The 15,415-nt window shown below is 37.5% G+C and overlaps 1 protein-coding gene and 1 long non-coding RNA gene across 2 annotated transcripts in view; one reads left to right on the forward strand and one right to left on the reverse strand.

Moving 5' to 3' along the window:
• The window catches only part of LOC110055207 (macrophage mannose receptor 1-like), a 61,126-nt gene that overhangs the window by 32,592 nt on the left and 13,119 nt on the right, over positions 1–15,415 (reverse strand). The window contains exon 4 of the mRNA XM_089285772.1: positions 9,697–10,116. Within this exon, the coding sequence (XP_089141898.1) occupies positions 9,697–10,116 (420 nt within the window). The remainder of the gene's footprint in view (positions 1–9,696; positions 10,117–15,415) is intronic.
• On the forward strand, positions 4,624–12,969 carry LOC110064793 (uncharacterized). The gene is made up of 2 exons (XR_016206232.1): positions 4,624–4,990; positions 9,714–12,969. It is a non-coding gene; the product is annotated as an uncharacterized LOC110064793 (long non-coding RNA).

Raw genomic sequence — 15,415 nt, forward strand, 5'->3', positions numbered from 1 at the left:
GACTACTTACTGCTAGTCTTCTTCAGGCGATAAGGTCGACTGATTGCACGGTATCATTTATATCCCAAAGGTCGGCTGTGATTGGTGCATTTCGATGCTCCTATTGTTCCATTGTTCCGGCGAGTAGCTGTTCCCTCAGTGGTCCGCTGTTGTACCGTTCTCCTGTTGTTGTGTTTCTTGATCGTGGGCATCCATGCTTCAGGAATTTCAATTCCATTATCCCTGTTGATGTTATTAGGGTGAAGTCTTATGTGAATAGCTTCCTTGACCTTACGTGTGTACCAGTGAGGATATCGATCGATAAACTTGGCCTCATTTCAGATAGGATAGTGACCGGTCTCGTGGGTGTGTTCAGAAACGGCGGAGCCATAATATTCCATAAATTCGTGATCTTCAATCTAACAACGTAAGGGAGTCACGCCATAACTTCACAATAACAAATAAATCACATTTCTCATTGGCCATAACATTTTCAAAAGTCATGATTCTCAAATCACATTTCTCATTGACCACAACACTTCATGTTGTGACAGTAAGAGATAAACATTGTCATATTCATTGACCATAACACTTCATGTTGTGACAGTAATTGATAACAATGTTATATTTACTGACCATAACGCTTCATGTCGTGACAATAAATGATAAAATAAGAAAACCTTCATTGACCATAACACTTCATATCGTGACAGTGACCGATTAGCAGTCTCATATTCATTGGCCATAACACTTCATGACATGACAGTAACTGACAAGCAATCTGGTATTCATAGACTAGTCGGTATTTGGATAAAGTCCTTCTCACAAAAATCAAGAAGCATTTCTTAGTAAAAGCTGGCAACAAGAGTTTTCTGAAGTAATCTGACGTGCTGAAAACGAAAATGCTTGTTACCAAAGTTCATTTTGTGATCTTCAGTCTGAAAATGACGTCAGAAAATTGGCATTTAAAATGACGTCATCGCAATGATAAATGTGTAGAAAATGGGAAACCACTGAGTTAAATGTCACAAATTTGGATTTTCTAGAGCCAGTTCAGTTACAATATGTTACATACTTCGTATTTTGAGGAGTGTAAGACTTGCCTGTCTCGTGGGCTAATGTATGACGTCATTTATGTTTTCATAATATTCTCTCAAACAGAGAAACACGTTCTTTTCAACTGGCCGAATTAAAACAGAAAAGTGTTTCATATGCACTGGTATTTTGAGTTCAATGGGGCTTTTTTTCAATGAAGTTGATGGCTACGCATTTGAATGTGAAAACAGAAACGCGTTCACGGTCGTGCTTCCCTAATTTCGCTCTCACTGTCTGAGTCCAGTCCAGTGGTAGGTAAGCCTGGTTACTCAGCTTCGTTGTTTAGTATGCCATCGCTCGATTTCTGGCAAGTAGAAAACTGTTCTAAAGCTGTGAAATGTTGGAATGGATCCAGTTGTGACCCTAAAGAGAGCTTCTAAGTTGACTTGAAGCTGTGCATCTTTTGTCAGAAGCGTAATGAGCCAAAGGACGATGTAAAAGAAGCTACAAGTTACAGCAAAAATTTTGTTTACGAAGCGACGACTAAACGAAGAAACTACAGGGACGTAGCAAACAGAGAGGTTATCGATCGTCTGCTTGATTTACTTGGAAGAAATGACGATACTTGTATTGTTTTACGTTTGGAAACCATATGAAAGGATCAGGCTTGGTCGAAGAATGGGTCGAGAGTGGACTGCTTGGGCCAAATGCAACCGAACATGTCATGAACGGAAAAGCCTACAAGAGAGCTATGCGTGTCCACAAGATTACTCTGCAGTCATTGTGGCAGCTGCTGATGCCTTTTCTGTTAGAATTCTGCCAGAAATTGTACCCAGATCTTTTCCAAGAAGTATCTGCTCTTGCTTGCTCTCCCGAAAATGCTGCAGCACTGATAACATCCCTCAAGACACCATGAGTGAAAAATATGCTCGACGAATTCGTCGCACAAAGATCCGAGGAAAATATCAACTTCAAATGTTGGTGGAACTACATGGAAATGGTATCTGTTCTCCTCATGTTCACTCGGGCTCAGGGAGAGGGGATATGGGACCTGTACTTGCACAGTTTCCGCCACATGTTGCCATATTTTTTCAGATATGACCATCTGAATTATGCACGATGGGAATCAGTGTACATTGCAGAGATGGAGCAGTTGCTAAAGGAAGTCTTAGAAGAGTTCAAAAAGGGGAACTTCGTTGTCAAATGGAATGAAAACAAGTTCAACCAGGTCAGTCCCGATTACAGCCATGAATGGCTGAATGGGATAGGGAAAAGAGGTAGAGGAATCTTGGGGCATAACCAAGACGTCATGAGCATTGAGTTCACAATGAATCTACTTCTGGAAGGAAAGATCGTGACAAGAAGGATGAATGTTCATTGCTTACCATTCTCAAGCACTTCAAGGTATTTTCACCACCAGAACATCCAACCTGTCTTTATAACATTTCCACTAAAGATCTTGTCACTGATGAAATTCAAGTCTCGCTGTTAAATGCCAAAGAGCTTGGTCGGCAACAAATGAAAGAATTCGCGGAGCAAAGGTTGCCAAGCGTCTCTCAACAGCAGCAAGATAGATCATCAGAAGTGAGATTCTGGGACACGATGCACAAGAATAACGCTCCAACTATTGATAACTTGTATCAAGTTGTAAAGAGCAGCAAAGAGAAGAACAAAACCAATATTTTAAGAGCCGACCGGAAATGTCCTTCAACGCCTTATCATTGCTTATGCAGCCTTATCATTGCTAAAATATGAGTTGATGCCTGTACCAGCCGCGTTAGCAGAGATCAATGACAATCTCTGAGCTGGGCAGAAATCTTTCTTAGCAGACTTAATTACAAGTGGAATAAATTGCCCAAGTGAAATAGAGCTTCAAGGCAGCTCAGGTCTATTGATAGATGGCCTGGCATTAGTTTCTGCAATTGGGAGTGCTCAAACGTTTGGGGACTTTGCAGAGAGCTTTCAAGCAGCAGTTCTTCAAGCTGGATCGCGCTATCAACAAATCCACGTCATATTTGAGCAGTATCAAGGAGATTCCATCAAGTCAGGAACGAGAGAAAGACGCACAAAGTTCACTCGCCCTATCCTGCTATTGAAGATGGCAGTGTCCCTCTCCCTCACAGTTGGCCAAACTTCCTTGCATTGCCAGATAACAAGTCAGATCTAGCCAGGTTCCTACTGGAACACATCATTGTGAACACACCCCCAGACAAAGCTGTTCTAGCTGCTGGAGGATTTGTAGATGAAAGGGAAGTGCAATCATCAGAAAGAGCAATCGACCTGTCTGCTCTAAAGGCAACCCACGAGGAAGCAGATACACGTCTGATGGTTAACTGCATCAGCAGCAGTCTTGACAACGTAGTCTTTTTTTTTTTTTTGTATTTTATTGTTTCTATTTATAAGTTGTGCAATGGACAAGCGAAGAGACACTATAATGCTAGTTTTACAATTTTACATTAAAAAGGGATACACACACACAAAAAAAAGTAAAAAGAAAAAAAAAGGAAAAAGAAAGAAAAAAGAAAGAAAGAAAGAAAGAGAGAAAAAGGGAGATACAAAAGCCTATTGCAATGTAAATAGATCTCTATATACACCATCACAAAACATAAACTAAATTAGCTGAAGCAAGGTAGAAATTTGTGCCATTTATTTTGATGCGTTACTAATTTATTGCTGTTAGCTGCAATTTTCTGTTCAATCTGGCAAGTTGCTTTAACCTTGGCTATGAAGACCTTTAAAGAAGGAAGACTGTTCAAATGATGTAAATTCAAAGTTACCGACAGGTTCCCGATCCTCTTGTAAACGGTTGATTGGATTTTGCAAAGAAATAAGTGAAAAGTTACCTCGCCCAGGGTAAACTTGGGGGGAGGGGAGGGGGGGGGGGGTAGAGGAAGGGTTGTCTCAGGTAACCGAGAACATATAAATGGGACCTTTTGAAGGCGCGTAAAGATAAAGTGTAACACCGCCGCAAAGCTCCGTAAACCTACCGTGAAGCCTCCATTAAGGTGCCTTTTACGTTGAAGCATTTGAACTTCTCTAAAGTCTAAGTGTGTGCAATAGTGTGCTTTAAATTGATGTTGGGTTAGAAGGTATGCACCAAACTAAATCGCAGCATTGATCGACACCGCACTAAGCTGTCTTCTTGTGAACTTTCCGCCCACCCACAACGACAAAACTAGAATTGTTACTGCACATGGAGGCGTCCCAAGCTTGCGTCTCTAGAAAAGAGAAAAATTAATTCTCGGACACGAGCGTATTTATTCATGAAGGTCCATGAAAGCGTCACGTGTTGTGTGAGTTCAAGACGGAAAGAGCCCTGGTGACCGAGTTTGAACTGACGCGGAGTTAGGTTAGGCAGGGAACCTTCACGGACACCCAACGACCGTTTTCTCTCGAATGCTTTTGAACGCTGTTTTAGGCTATCTGGAGTACTTTCAAAGCTCTGCAGGTTAATTTTAGGTTGCGCTAAAAAAAATTTATCTGTTCGGTTATTCTAGAGGAACTTGAATTTTCTCGAACTTATTGGGGCTTTTTTTGTCCATTTCCCGAAAACGTTAGGTCTTATCGCCTTTCCGAAAATGATAGCTGACTTTTTTCGGTACCCAAAATGACATTTTTAACAATCCGAAAACAACAGACATTAAATTTCTCATATCACGAAAGTTCGAGGTCACAATTGTGCCCCTGAACCGTTGAGAATGAACGAAATATCATCGATTTAGAGGGTTAAATATAGCAGCCTTGTGAGTGCCCGATCTCCAACAAGCAGGAATCAGCGGTCTTCACGTTAGGTACCAGGTTCTCTCGGTTCTCCCGCCAAGTTTGGCAGTTCGTTGGAACTTGCATCGAACTCGAGCTCTGTTTTAGCGGGCCAAAATCCACTCTACCTTCGCTTCGCCACCGTGCACGGTTTCAAGGCAAAGGTTTCCGTTACCCAGAAGCTGAAGATAGCAATTACAGGCAACAACAACAACAGGTAAGCAGGTTTTGCATAAATTGAACGAGTAAAGTAACGTCAAGATACATTTCGTTTTGCCTTTGGTTGTGAATGTGTCATTATCAAGGAGAAGTTGCTTTGCTTGTGTAATCACTTTGGTGATGTTTACCTGCCGTGTATAAAGAGCTTTATTATCTGTTATTATCTGTTCTTAATAACTGAGGAAGAGCATGCGACATTTGTTATTGGCTTACATGTATATGCACCTTAAGTATGATTCCTTCTGATGCATGCTCTTGTAAGGTTAAGTTGCCCTCTGATGTGAATGCTAGTAAGCTAAAATGTAATGTGCCATCTTCAGCAGAGAAATTTCTCTTATGCTAATGTAAGTATTCTGAAGTTACTCAAGTATCTACAGTTGTACCTACATGCAAGTTACAATATGCTGTTATACACAACTGTACCTGGACACTGCACCCACTGGTACTGATAGTAAGTTAAATGTTGTGGAATTTCCTTTCACACACACACGCACGCACGCACCCACGCACCCACACCCACCCACACACACGCACGCACATATATACATATATGGAGGTTTCGACCTATAAGGTTTTTAAAGAAAACGAAATACATGATAAGGTCAGATGCCAGCCTAAAAAAATTAGATCTACGAGATTGGCAATTTTACCTTCCCAAAAATTGGGAAAATGCCTTATGAAGTGTGCCCAAATGAACAAGGTAGATAGAATTGGGTTGGGCATAGATGTATATTTTAACTATTAATTTCAACTTTCTCCTCTTAAAAACCAACCCTCCAGAGACAAAAAATGTACATGATTATGTACTTCAGTTATGAATGATATCCTTTCTTGACATTTTGGTGGAAACCTTTCCAACAAAAACAAAGGTTACTAAATGGTGAACAACATATTAAAATAAAAGAAACGGAAATTAAGCAACAAAAGGCAAGAAACCAAGACCTGCGTCAATCTAGATCTGACTGGCAGAAAATTGCTAGACAAGCCAAAGATTGCTCTGAATGGTGTGCTTTTGTGGATGCCCTTTGCTCCCCATACAGGAGCTATGGGTAAATGATGATGAAGATCGAAAAAGCTAGTGAGTATGTAATTCTGCACTCCTGACCCATTTTTGGCAAAATCTTGAATTTTTACGCTTACAAGTATTATTACATGTAATCTACATATATTGTGCTCAGATTGTTATTGACTCGCAGTTATAATCATGCCCTATCCCTTTTTGTAGTTCAGCTGTCAGAGATTGTTGACAGTTCTAGGCATGTATTTATAACAATTAATTAATATTTGCCAATGAGAACAATACTTTAGGTGACAATTTTTATGTGACAAATACATGTATATTTGATCAAGTAGATGACACAGAAAATATCTGTCAAGCTCAAAGTGTGCCAGTAATGACGTTGGACAGCAGAGATACTCAGAAACAAGCTAAGGCTGGGCTGCTTAGCCACCTCTAAAAATCTTGGTGCTTACAAACATACATGTATTTGCCACATTTTATGTGACGAGTCGTCTAGACGGGCAATTTAATTTCATATGTGACAACTTTTATTTGTCACATATAAAAGCTAACTCAGCAAATATATTTGTCACATAAAAATTGGCCAATTTTACTCATCTACACAAGCAAATAAGAATTGTCACATAAAAATTGTCACAAAGAAATTGCTCATGTAGACAAGGCTTAAAAGTCAAAAGATCAGTACGTGTATATGGAGATGGAGAACAGCACCTCCCATAGTTCCTGTAACAAAATTTATCACCTAAAGAAGAGCCTGGGAACTAATGGCTTATACTGTAAGATGCACTTATAAGCCTCTCAGCTTATAAGCCCCTCTATAGGCCCATCTATCTGTAAACCAAAATATACATCTAGGATGTCTGCTCTAGATAAACAGGTTCTAATATATTGTGCAATAATATATAGTTAATTAATTACTCAGGCTTCCATAGGAAAGCCAAAGTCATAAAATGCAAGCTGTTTTGATTGCCAAAAGGGGGTTCACGGTCTCAGGCATTCCTAGTGTAGACCGTGGAAACTGCATGGGGATGAGAGGGCAACAGCTTATGTTATCCTGTCTTGCTACCATTGTTTATTATCTACACTGCTCCTCTCAGAGTCGAGCGCTCTATAAATTTATTCTGTTCAAGTTCAAGAAGTATATATATGTATAGATATATATACACAAACATAACAATAATTTCTTTGCACAAGAACACTGGTCTAACACTAGAACGTTGATGTAAACCATAACACTTACTATTGTTTCTCAGAAATTGTGCAATTTTCTGTACTTTTGTGATTCAGTTTGCAAATTCAGAAATGCTGTAATGCAAGCCTTCCTTGCGTAATCTATACAAAAATAATTTTCCATGCGTGGAATTTAATACATGTAAGGTTTAAGACAATCATAAAATTATTTGCATCCCTTTGCTTGTTTTAATTTCTTGTCGTAAAACGTCGATCCAGAACAGTTTTGTCCACCATACTATTGATATTTGCTAATGGTACCTGATCAGCATGATCCAGCAAGCATATAAATATGTCAAGTCAAGTTCATAGCCTATTTAAATATTTTTCAAGCTGAAAATCACTAAAATATTGGCTATTAAGTTTACATCAGTAGCTTACATTATACTACAAGTGACAAAAAGAAAACTACACAAGAAAAAAGACAACAAGAACAAAGGACACAAAAGAAAAATAAATGAATGAATAACTTCATGATTAAGAAATCACTAAAATATTGAAATCAGGTTGCAGGGAACTGGAAAAGGGTGGGTTGCCATGGGAACTGAAATTTTTATGGCCGTAGGTGTGTGGCATGAAGAGTTTCAACGGTTTCTGTTGCAGTTTGACCAAGATAGCTCTTAGTCATTTATATATTTTATATACTTGATGTAATATTTGGTTAAGTGTATGACATCATCAGTCCTCTCCTTTGCATATTTTAGACATTTTTCAACCTCAAATATTTCTGGAACAAATTCAGATATTTGCAAATGGTAAATGAGATTTTGAATCTTTCATGGAATTCTACATGTATGTGATTAACCTAACACTTCAAAGGGTTCAAATTTGATCATAGTGCCACTTTATGCTTCACTATCTGAGCTGACTAAACACTGACTGCAAACTACAGAATGATACTCGTACAATGCAGTGATAATGACTTTTAGACCAAACTGTGGCAAGCCCTGTGAGGATGTTCACCCATCAAACTACACAATTCTTTGCCATCTCTACTCAAAAGAAAACAAAACTTAATTATGTGCCTCTTTTTTCAAGTCCAATAGCCCATTCTGTAATGTGAGTTCAGACAAATTGGATCAATACAAACTCTTCTACCTCCTTTATACAAACCAAGTGCCAAGTGTGCACACCAAAAAAAGGGGAACTGTCCCTCACAGTTTCTAAGGATGTACATGTAATTAACGTGTACATCCCTACATAATGTGAGGGTGAAAAAGGGCTTTTTATAAACTGAATTTTTTTCTTCACATTTAAACCACTAAATCTGTATTTGATAATGGCGACAAAATGATGCCAAAACATCATCTTATCTAACTTAAAGCATTTACTTTCCTTTCACAAAACAGAAGACTTGGGGTAATTTTGAAGTTGCACATGCAGTTAACTTAGTTTTCTCCAACTCCTGTCAATGTCTGTGTTGGAAATTACTGCAGTAGCTCTCACCCACTTACCCATAAGAGTGCCAGAAATGTTGGTTAATTGCTGATCACTGAAAACTTACATGTAACTGTTTACCATAGGCAATTTTTGGGTTAATTAAACTGCCTCTTATTTTCCATTTTGGCAAAAAGTTCTCTTAGCACACATGCTAGGACCAGCATCCTGGCAGGATCCTGCCATGATCTTGTTTGAAATTGATGTCATTCTAGACAGATTTTAGCCCAAGGGATTTTCGTTCCCAGTAGGATCATGGTAAGATTCTTGCCAGGAAACGAAGTTCCCAGAAAAGGAAGTTCCCAGTTGCCAACATCTTGGCATGATTCTGCTTGGGAATCTCTCCAAGCACAAGATTCCCACTTGGAAGCAAAATTCCTTGCAGCCAAATACCTTTTGCAGCAGGAAGCAAAGCGAGGTTTGTCACTGGTAACATTTATGCTGCTACGAATTCCTTTGCCAATTTTTACAAAGAAATGTATGCCAGCTGGGGCATCGCTTGCCCCCTGGCACACATTTCATAGTGAAAATTGGCAAGTTTGGGATCCTATATAATGTCATGAGTTTGTAATGGAATATTATGAAACTTGGTATATTTCCTCAAATTGGCGTGATTAATTATTCCGACTATTGATTGAAGGTAATTTTATGTTCATATGAAAAATATGAAGAACTTTTGATGTTATATAACATCAGCAAAAAGGTCCACTGGCCTCTTTTGTTAATGCTAATTTATTTGCACTCTACCTGCACTTGTCTACTGTTACTCCCTAACAATCAATCTTCACTGTTCAAATTGTAAAATACAATCAAAAATTCAAAACGTTACAATAAGCAAATTTCAAACGCTTAAATTATTTAACACCAATATAATTGCCACCACTATCAACTATTAATTGGGTTGAACACTCAACTTTGGTTTGTTGAGACAGCCCACATCAATGCACATATACGTTGCATGTACGTGAACATGTAGATCTATGTAAATGTAGAATCAATTACATGTAATTCCTTACCTTTTTTTCTCTTACAGATATACCCACATGCCCAAGAACAGGGAATTGTCGTCCATGTTCCATTCTGAGTGCTGCCATCAATTACCGTACAGTCATAATTCAGACCAGGAACATCAGTAGATGGTTGCAGAGCTGCCCAGTTTTTGTAAGAGCTAGTGGATTTATCATTCCATTCATATCTCCCCTCCACCTTGCGATCATTTAACCCAATCCAGACTTGAGAAACCCCCATGTCTTTAAGTTGCCTCAAGACAAACACATTCTCTGCAGCACTGCTTATACTGATCAATTCAGTTGAACCATAAAAAGACATGCAGGCTTTTTCAGCATCCACCCACTTCTTGTACTGGGCTCCGTGAACATTGAACTGGTAACAGTAGTCCCCATGGCTTCTCCAGTTTAGTGGACAGTAATTTAGACCTACAAGGTTTTAAAAGAAAACGAAATACATGATAAGGTCAGATGCCAGCCTAAAAAAATTAGATCTAAGAGACTGGCAATTTTACCTTCTCAAAAATTGGGAAAATGCCTTATGAAGTGTGCCCAAATGAGCAGGGTAGATAGAATTGGGTTGGGCATAGATGTATATTTTAACTATTAATTTCAACTTTCTCCTCTTAAAAACCAACCCTTCAGAGACAAAAAACGTACATGATTATGTACTTCAGTTATCAATGATATCCTTTCTTGACATTTTGGTGGAAACCTTTCCAAAAAAAACAAAGGTTACTAAATGGTGAACAACATATTAAAATAAAAGAAACGGAAATTAAGCAACAAAAGACAAGAAACCAAGACCTGCGTCAATCTAGATCTGACTGGCAGAAAATTGCTAGACAAGCCGAAGATTGCTCTGAATGGTGTGCTTTTGTGGATGCCGTATGCTCCCCATACGGGAGCTATGGGTAAATGATGATGAAGATCGAAAAAGCTAGTGAGTATGTAATTCTGCACTCCTGACCCATTTTTGGCAAAATTTTGAATTTTTACGCTTACAAGTATTATTACATGTGATCTACATATATTGTGCTCAGATTTTTATTGACTCGTAGTTATACTCATGCCCTATCCCTTTTTGTAGTTCAGCTGTCAGAGATTGTTGACAGTTCTAGGCATGTATTTATGACACTTAATTAATATTTGCCAATGAGAACAATACTTTAGGTGACAATTTTTATGTGACAAATACATGTATATTTGATCAAGTAGATGACACAGAAAATATTTGTCACGCTCAAAGTATGCCAGTAATGACGTTGGACAGCAGAGATACTCAGAAACAAGCTAAGGCTGGGCTGCTTAGCCACCTCTAAAAATCTTGGTGCTTACAAACATACATGTATTTGCCACATTTTATGCGACGAGTCGTCTATACAGGCAATTTAATTTCATATGTGACAACTTTTATTTGTCACATATAAAAGCTAACTCAGCAAATATATTTGTCACATAAAAATTGGCCAATTTTACTCATCTACACAAGCAAATAAGAATTGTCACATAAAAATTGTCACAAAGAAATTGCTCATGTAGACAAGGCTTAAAAGTCAAAAGATCAGTACGTGTATATGGAGATGGAGAACAGCACCTCCCATAGTTCCTGTAACAAAATTTATCACCTAAAGAAGAGCCTGGGAACTAATGGCTTATACTGTAAGATGCACTTATAAGCCTCTCAGCTTATAAGCCCCTCTATAGGCCCATCTATCTGTAAACCAAAATATACATCTAGGATGTCTGCTCTAGATAAACAGGTTCTAATATATTGTGCAATAATATATAGTTAATTAATTACTCAGGCTTCCATAGGAAAGCCAAAGTCATAAAATGCAAGCTGTTTTGATTGCCAAAAGGGGGTTCACGGTCTCAGGCATTCCTAGTGTAGACTGTGGAAACTGGGGATGAGAGGGCAACAGCTTATGTTATCCTGTACTCACTCTTCGTGAACAAGAACAACATGATTTACAGAATGCTGTGTTTTGTGAAGAAAGTCTTGGAAAGAATCACGCCTTATACGTTCATCTCAAAAACAAAGATGTCGCTCGTTTTCGGAACAGGTCAGTCCAGGAACTTTAAATAGTGCTTGAAAGCCTGACAAATAAGCAAAGTTCAGGCTCATTCTTAAAGATAACAAATGAGCCATGTGAGAGTTCAAACTACGACAACACTGTTAAAAACCTATGACTACTGACTTAAAAACAAACTATGATGCTGAGATTCATGAACGCCTCAGATGTTGAAAAAATCAAAAACATCCCAAACAGCTGCAAACAGAACTTTGAAGAAGAAGCAAGCAGCATGCAATTGGATAAAGAGGATACTCAATGAAGCAACTTGAATAGTAAATATTTGAGCATAACTATTGTGTTGAAATGTCCTGTTTCTTTTATTTGTTTTTATTGTGTTCAATAAGCTTACTTGTAAAGTACAACTTGATCTTGCGTTATGAAGCCCGAGTAAACACTCTCAGTGTCTAGTTTATTTATTAGCTAAAACCTTTCGTAACACAGTGTAACACAGTGTAAGACCAAAGACTGCTCGTAGCACAATGTCCAGTCAGTCAATGCATCAATCTGGAATAATCTACAGTTTAGCTTTAAATCGCTGGACAAATGTTAGAGGAGTCTCAGCTGCGCTTTTAGAAGTAAAAAGCCCTTGACGTGTCCGCATATTGTAGGTTTTGTGCAACAAAACAGCTTAATATTGGTTTTTGCATCCACTTAACAGAGGTGTCCGCTGTATGCATGGGTTTATTTTAGGGTGATTCCACGTTGCGGACATTACATTTAGAACCAAAAATTGGAATTTGAAACTCCTGCCAAACCTTTATACAGCCAACTAAGCTGCTGAAACTTGTGCATTGAATTACTTTAGTGACCCCTTATATTTTCTTCAGGAAAAAAATAATTTGCTCACAAGACCTTTGATCAGTGAACTGAGGAAGGTCTGTTGCGGACATTACAGCAAAATACAACCACATTATTCAAGTGCCTTTCCTAAAATTGAATTTCCTGTGAATTGAAAAGACTTGAGAAGGACATAAAATGTAAATTGAGCACTTTTTATGACGAATTTTCCAAATGCTATGAAAAAATTCAACTTGGCATTCATTTGCTGACTCTATAAACAAAAATTGATGTTGCGGACATTACAAAGAATTTGTTGCGAACATTACATTTTTGGGAAGATACTTTAAATGAGCCTTGATGTTGCTGGGTATTCTTGTATGTTCTAGAATGTTTTATTTTATGAAATAAAGCTACAAATAACTTACTTTTCTTCATTTTCTGTGTACAAATCTGCTACAGCTGACACTACACAGTCAAACTGTATTTCAGGCATGAAATTATATTTTAAAGACTTAAGACTTATAAAATCTGATTTCTTTTACTATACTGAGAGGCATGAAAATTGACCGGACATTTTTTGTGTTTTTCATGAGACTGCATTTTTTTCTCTAAAAAATTAATAAACTGTGCTTTTTCAATTATTAATCTGAAGCTTTTAAGATAAATAAACCTAAAATGCACTAACTTCAGGCAACTGCTATAATTTTGTTCTTGAATTCAAGTTTTACTCCTTGCTCTTTGTGCTGCCTTTGTCAGAATAGGAAAGCTAAAGATTTGCAGTTTGTCAGTGGCCTTCTTCCAGAGAGCATGCTCACAAGCCAGTTTGAGCATGCTCAATTTGAAGCTTTTGAATTTAATCAAGCAACTGTTGGTTGAAAACATTTGGTATAAAACTTTTAGCTTGATTGTGCTGTTATGATAAATATTATTGGTAATTGACACTGATTTAAGTCATAGTATTTAACATTGACATTGATTCTTTAAAATGAAAAAGGTTCATTTGAATTGCTTAGTGTTGGAACTGATACTTAAAATAAATCATATTCTTTTCAGAGCTCTATTATTTGTCATAAAAGTAAGATAAAGATTTTGTTGTGTCCGTAATGTAATGTCCGCAACGCTTTAGCCACCTTAATTTCTGGACACAGAAAACCTGTCTGGCCAACCTTTTTCACTAAAATAATGCTAATATCAAACTAAAAGAACAGCTTGAATAGTTCCTGAAAGTAGTGTAAATCCTTTTCAAAAATTGAAAAAAAAAAGCCTTGCGGACATTACATAATGTCCGCAACACAAATTAAATACTTTTTTCCCAGAATAAGTCAAGTACATGGGAAATTATTCATAGCCCCATGATTGCTTAAGGTTAATTCTAACCACACATACCCCAATGACTTTGTAGATAATGGTAGTGTTTTCAAATTACTTTCTTTATGTTCCCTTCAAGAATTTTCAAAATAATGGTATTCAAATATCCCAAATTCCAAAGCTTCCCAGCGAGTGGGTGTGGTCAATAAGTGCAAAAAGTTGGTAATTCTAAACAGCTCAGTATATTAGCTATCTGCTAGTATAAGTTTAAATAAGGGGAATAGGATATGAAAATTTTCACTTTTTAGATGTCTCATGTGGAATTGCCCTTTACTGTAAATGTGGGAAGAAATAGGGACTCAAGCTTAGGTGTCCACTACATGTAATAATATGGACTCCAACACTTTTGGAGTCATTGCATGGGTAAATTACATTTTTCCTGAAACATTAGGAAAACCACCAAAAGCATCTTCGCGTGTATATAGTACATTACAGCATGCTCTTAATCTGCCCTGCCTTCAGATAATTATATTTTAATAATTATTTGCAGGGCTTTGGCTAACACAGAAGAAAACTCATCCTAGCCATAAACTCTCTACCTTCTGCACCATTTCATTTCCATCTCACCAGCTTCTGACCAGAATTAAAGTCTTGTTGAAATATCACAGCCACTCATAATTATTGATTCTCAACCAATCAGAGAAAATTCAGAATTATCTGTAAATTATGTATCATGCCTTCCTTCCATAGGACAAGATCTAGAGAGGGAGAAAAAGAAATCCCTACACGCATTTGTAATGAATTAATTATATTGAAAAAACTTGCCCAGATGGGAGGGGGCCATTGGGATTTTTGTTTCATTTCCTTAGAAACAAAACTGTATTGTTTTCAGTTCAGGGGTAAACTATTTACATAGTGATTTGTAATATCCAATCAGAGTAAAGTTTGTAATTGTTAATGTAAATATGGTGGCAAAATTTCAGCCAAAACTCACTGCATACCAACAAAATGTGTCATTTGCAACATTTCAGTGAAACTCTCGTTTCTCAGTATTATCTTACACAAGAAAACTGCGAACTGGACTTGATGGTGATAGTGAAAGAAATTTATTTTCACAGTAGAGACACCACCACACCACGCAATTTGTCCACCAATGCGATATTTTAAGCCGATGGAAGCAGTTAGTTTTGTTTAGTTCAACAAAGAAATGATACTGTTTTCCATTTCAGAGTGATTTATTGATAGTGATTTATTGACATAGTGAGTATAAATGTTATCAGGATAAACGCTTGTAATTCACAAGGTAAACATGTGCAGCAAAAATAACTTCTCGAAACTAAATTTTCTTTCGTGACATGGAAAGAAAAGGAAACTAAAATGTCATGCAGGTAAAAATAATTGGGGACTTAAATGTTCCTAAGTCTTACTGAAATGATGTATTGTAGAGAAACAAAGATATCTGTTTCTGTGTTTGATTTAAATGTCATTAAGATCACAACTACGGCGACATAGTTTTGGTCAATCAGAACACTTGTCAACACAAACTTTCTTATTTTTAAAAC

The sequence above is a fragment of the Orbicella faveolata genome, unplaced genomic scaffold, assembly GCF_042242905.1.
Source record: "Orbicella faveolata isolate gen_17 unplaced genomic scaffold, um_ofav_v1 contig_13, whole genome shotgun sequence".
In the NCBI taxonomy this organism is placed as follows: Eukaryota; Metazoa; Cnidaria; class Anthozoa; order Scleractinia; family Merulinidae; genus Orbicella; species Orbicella faveolata.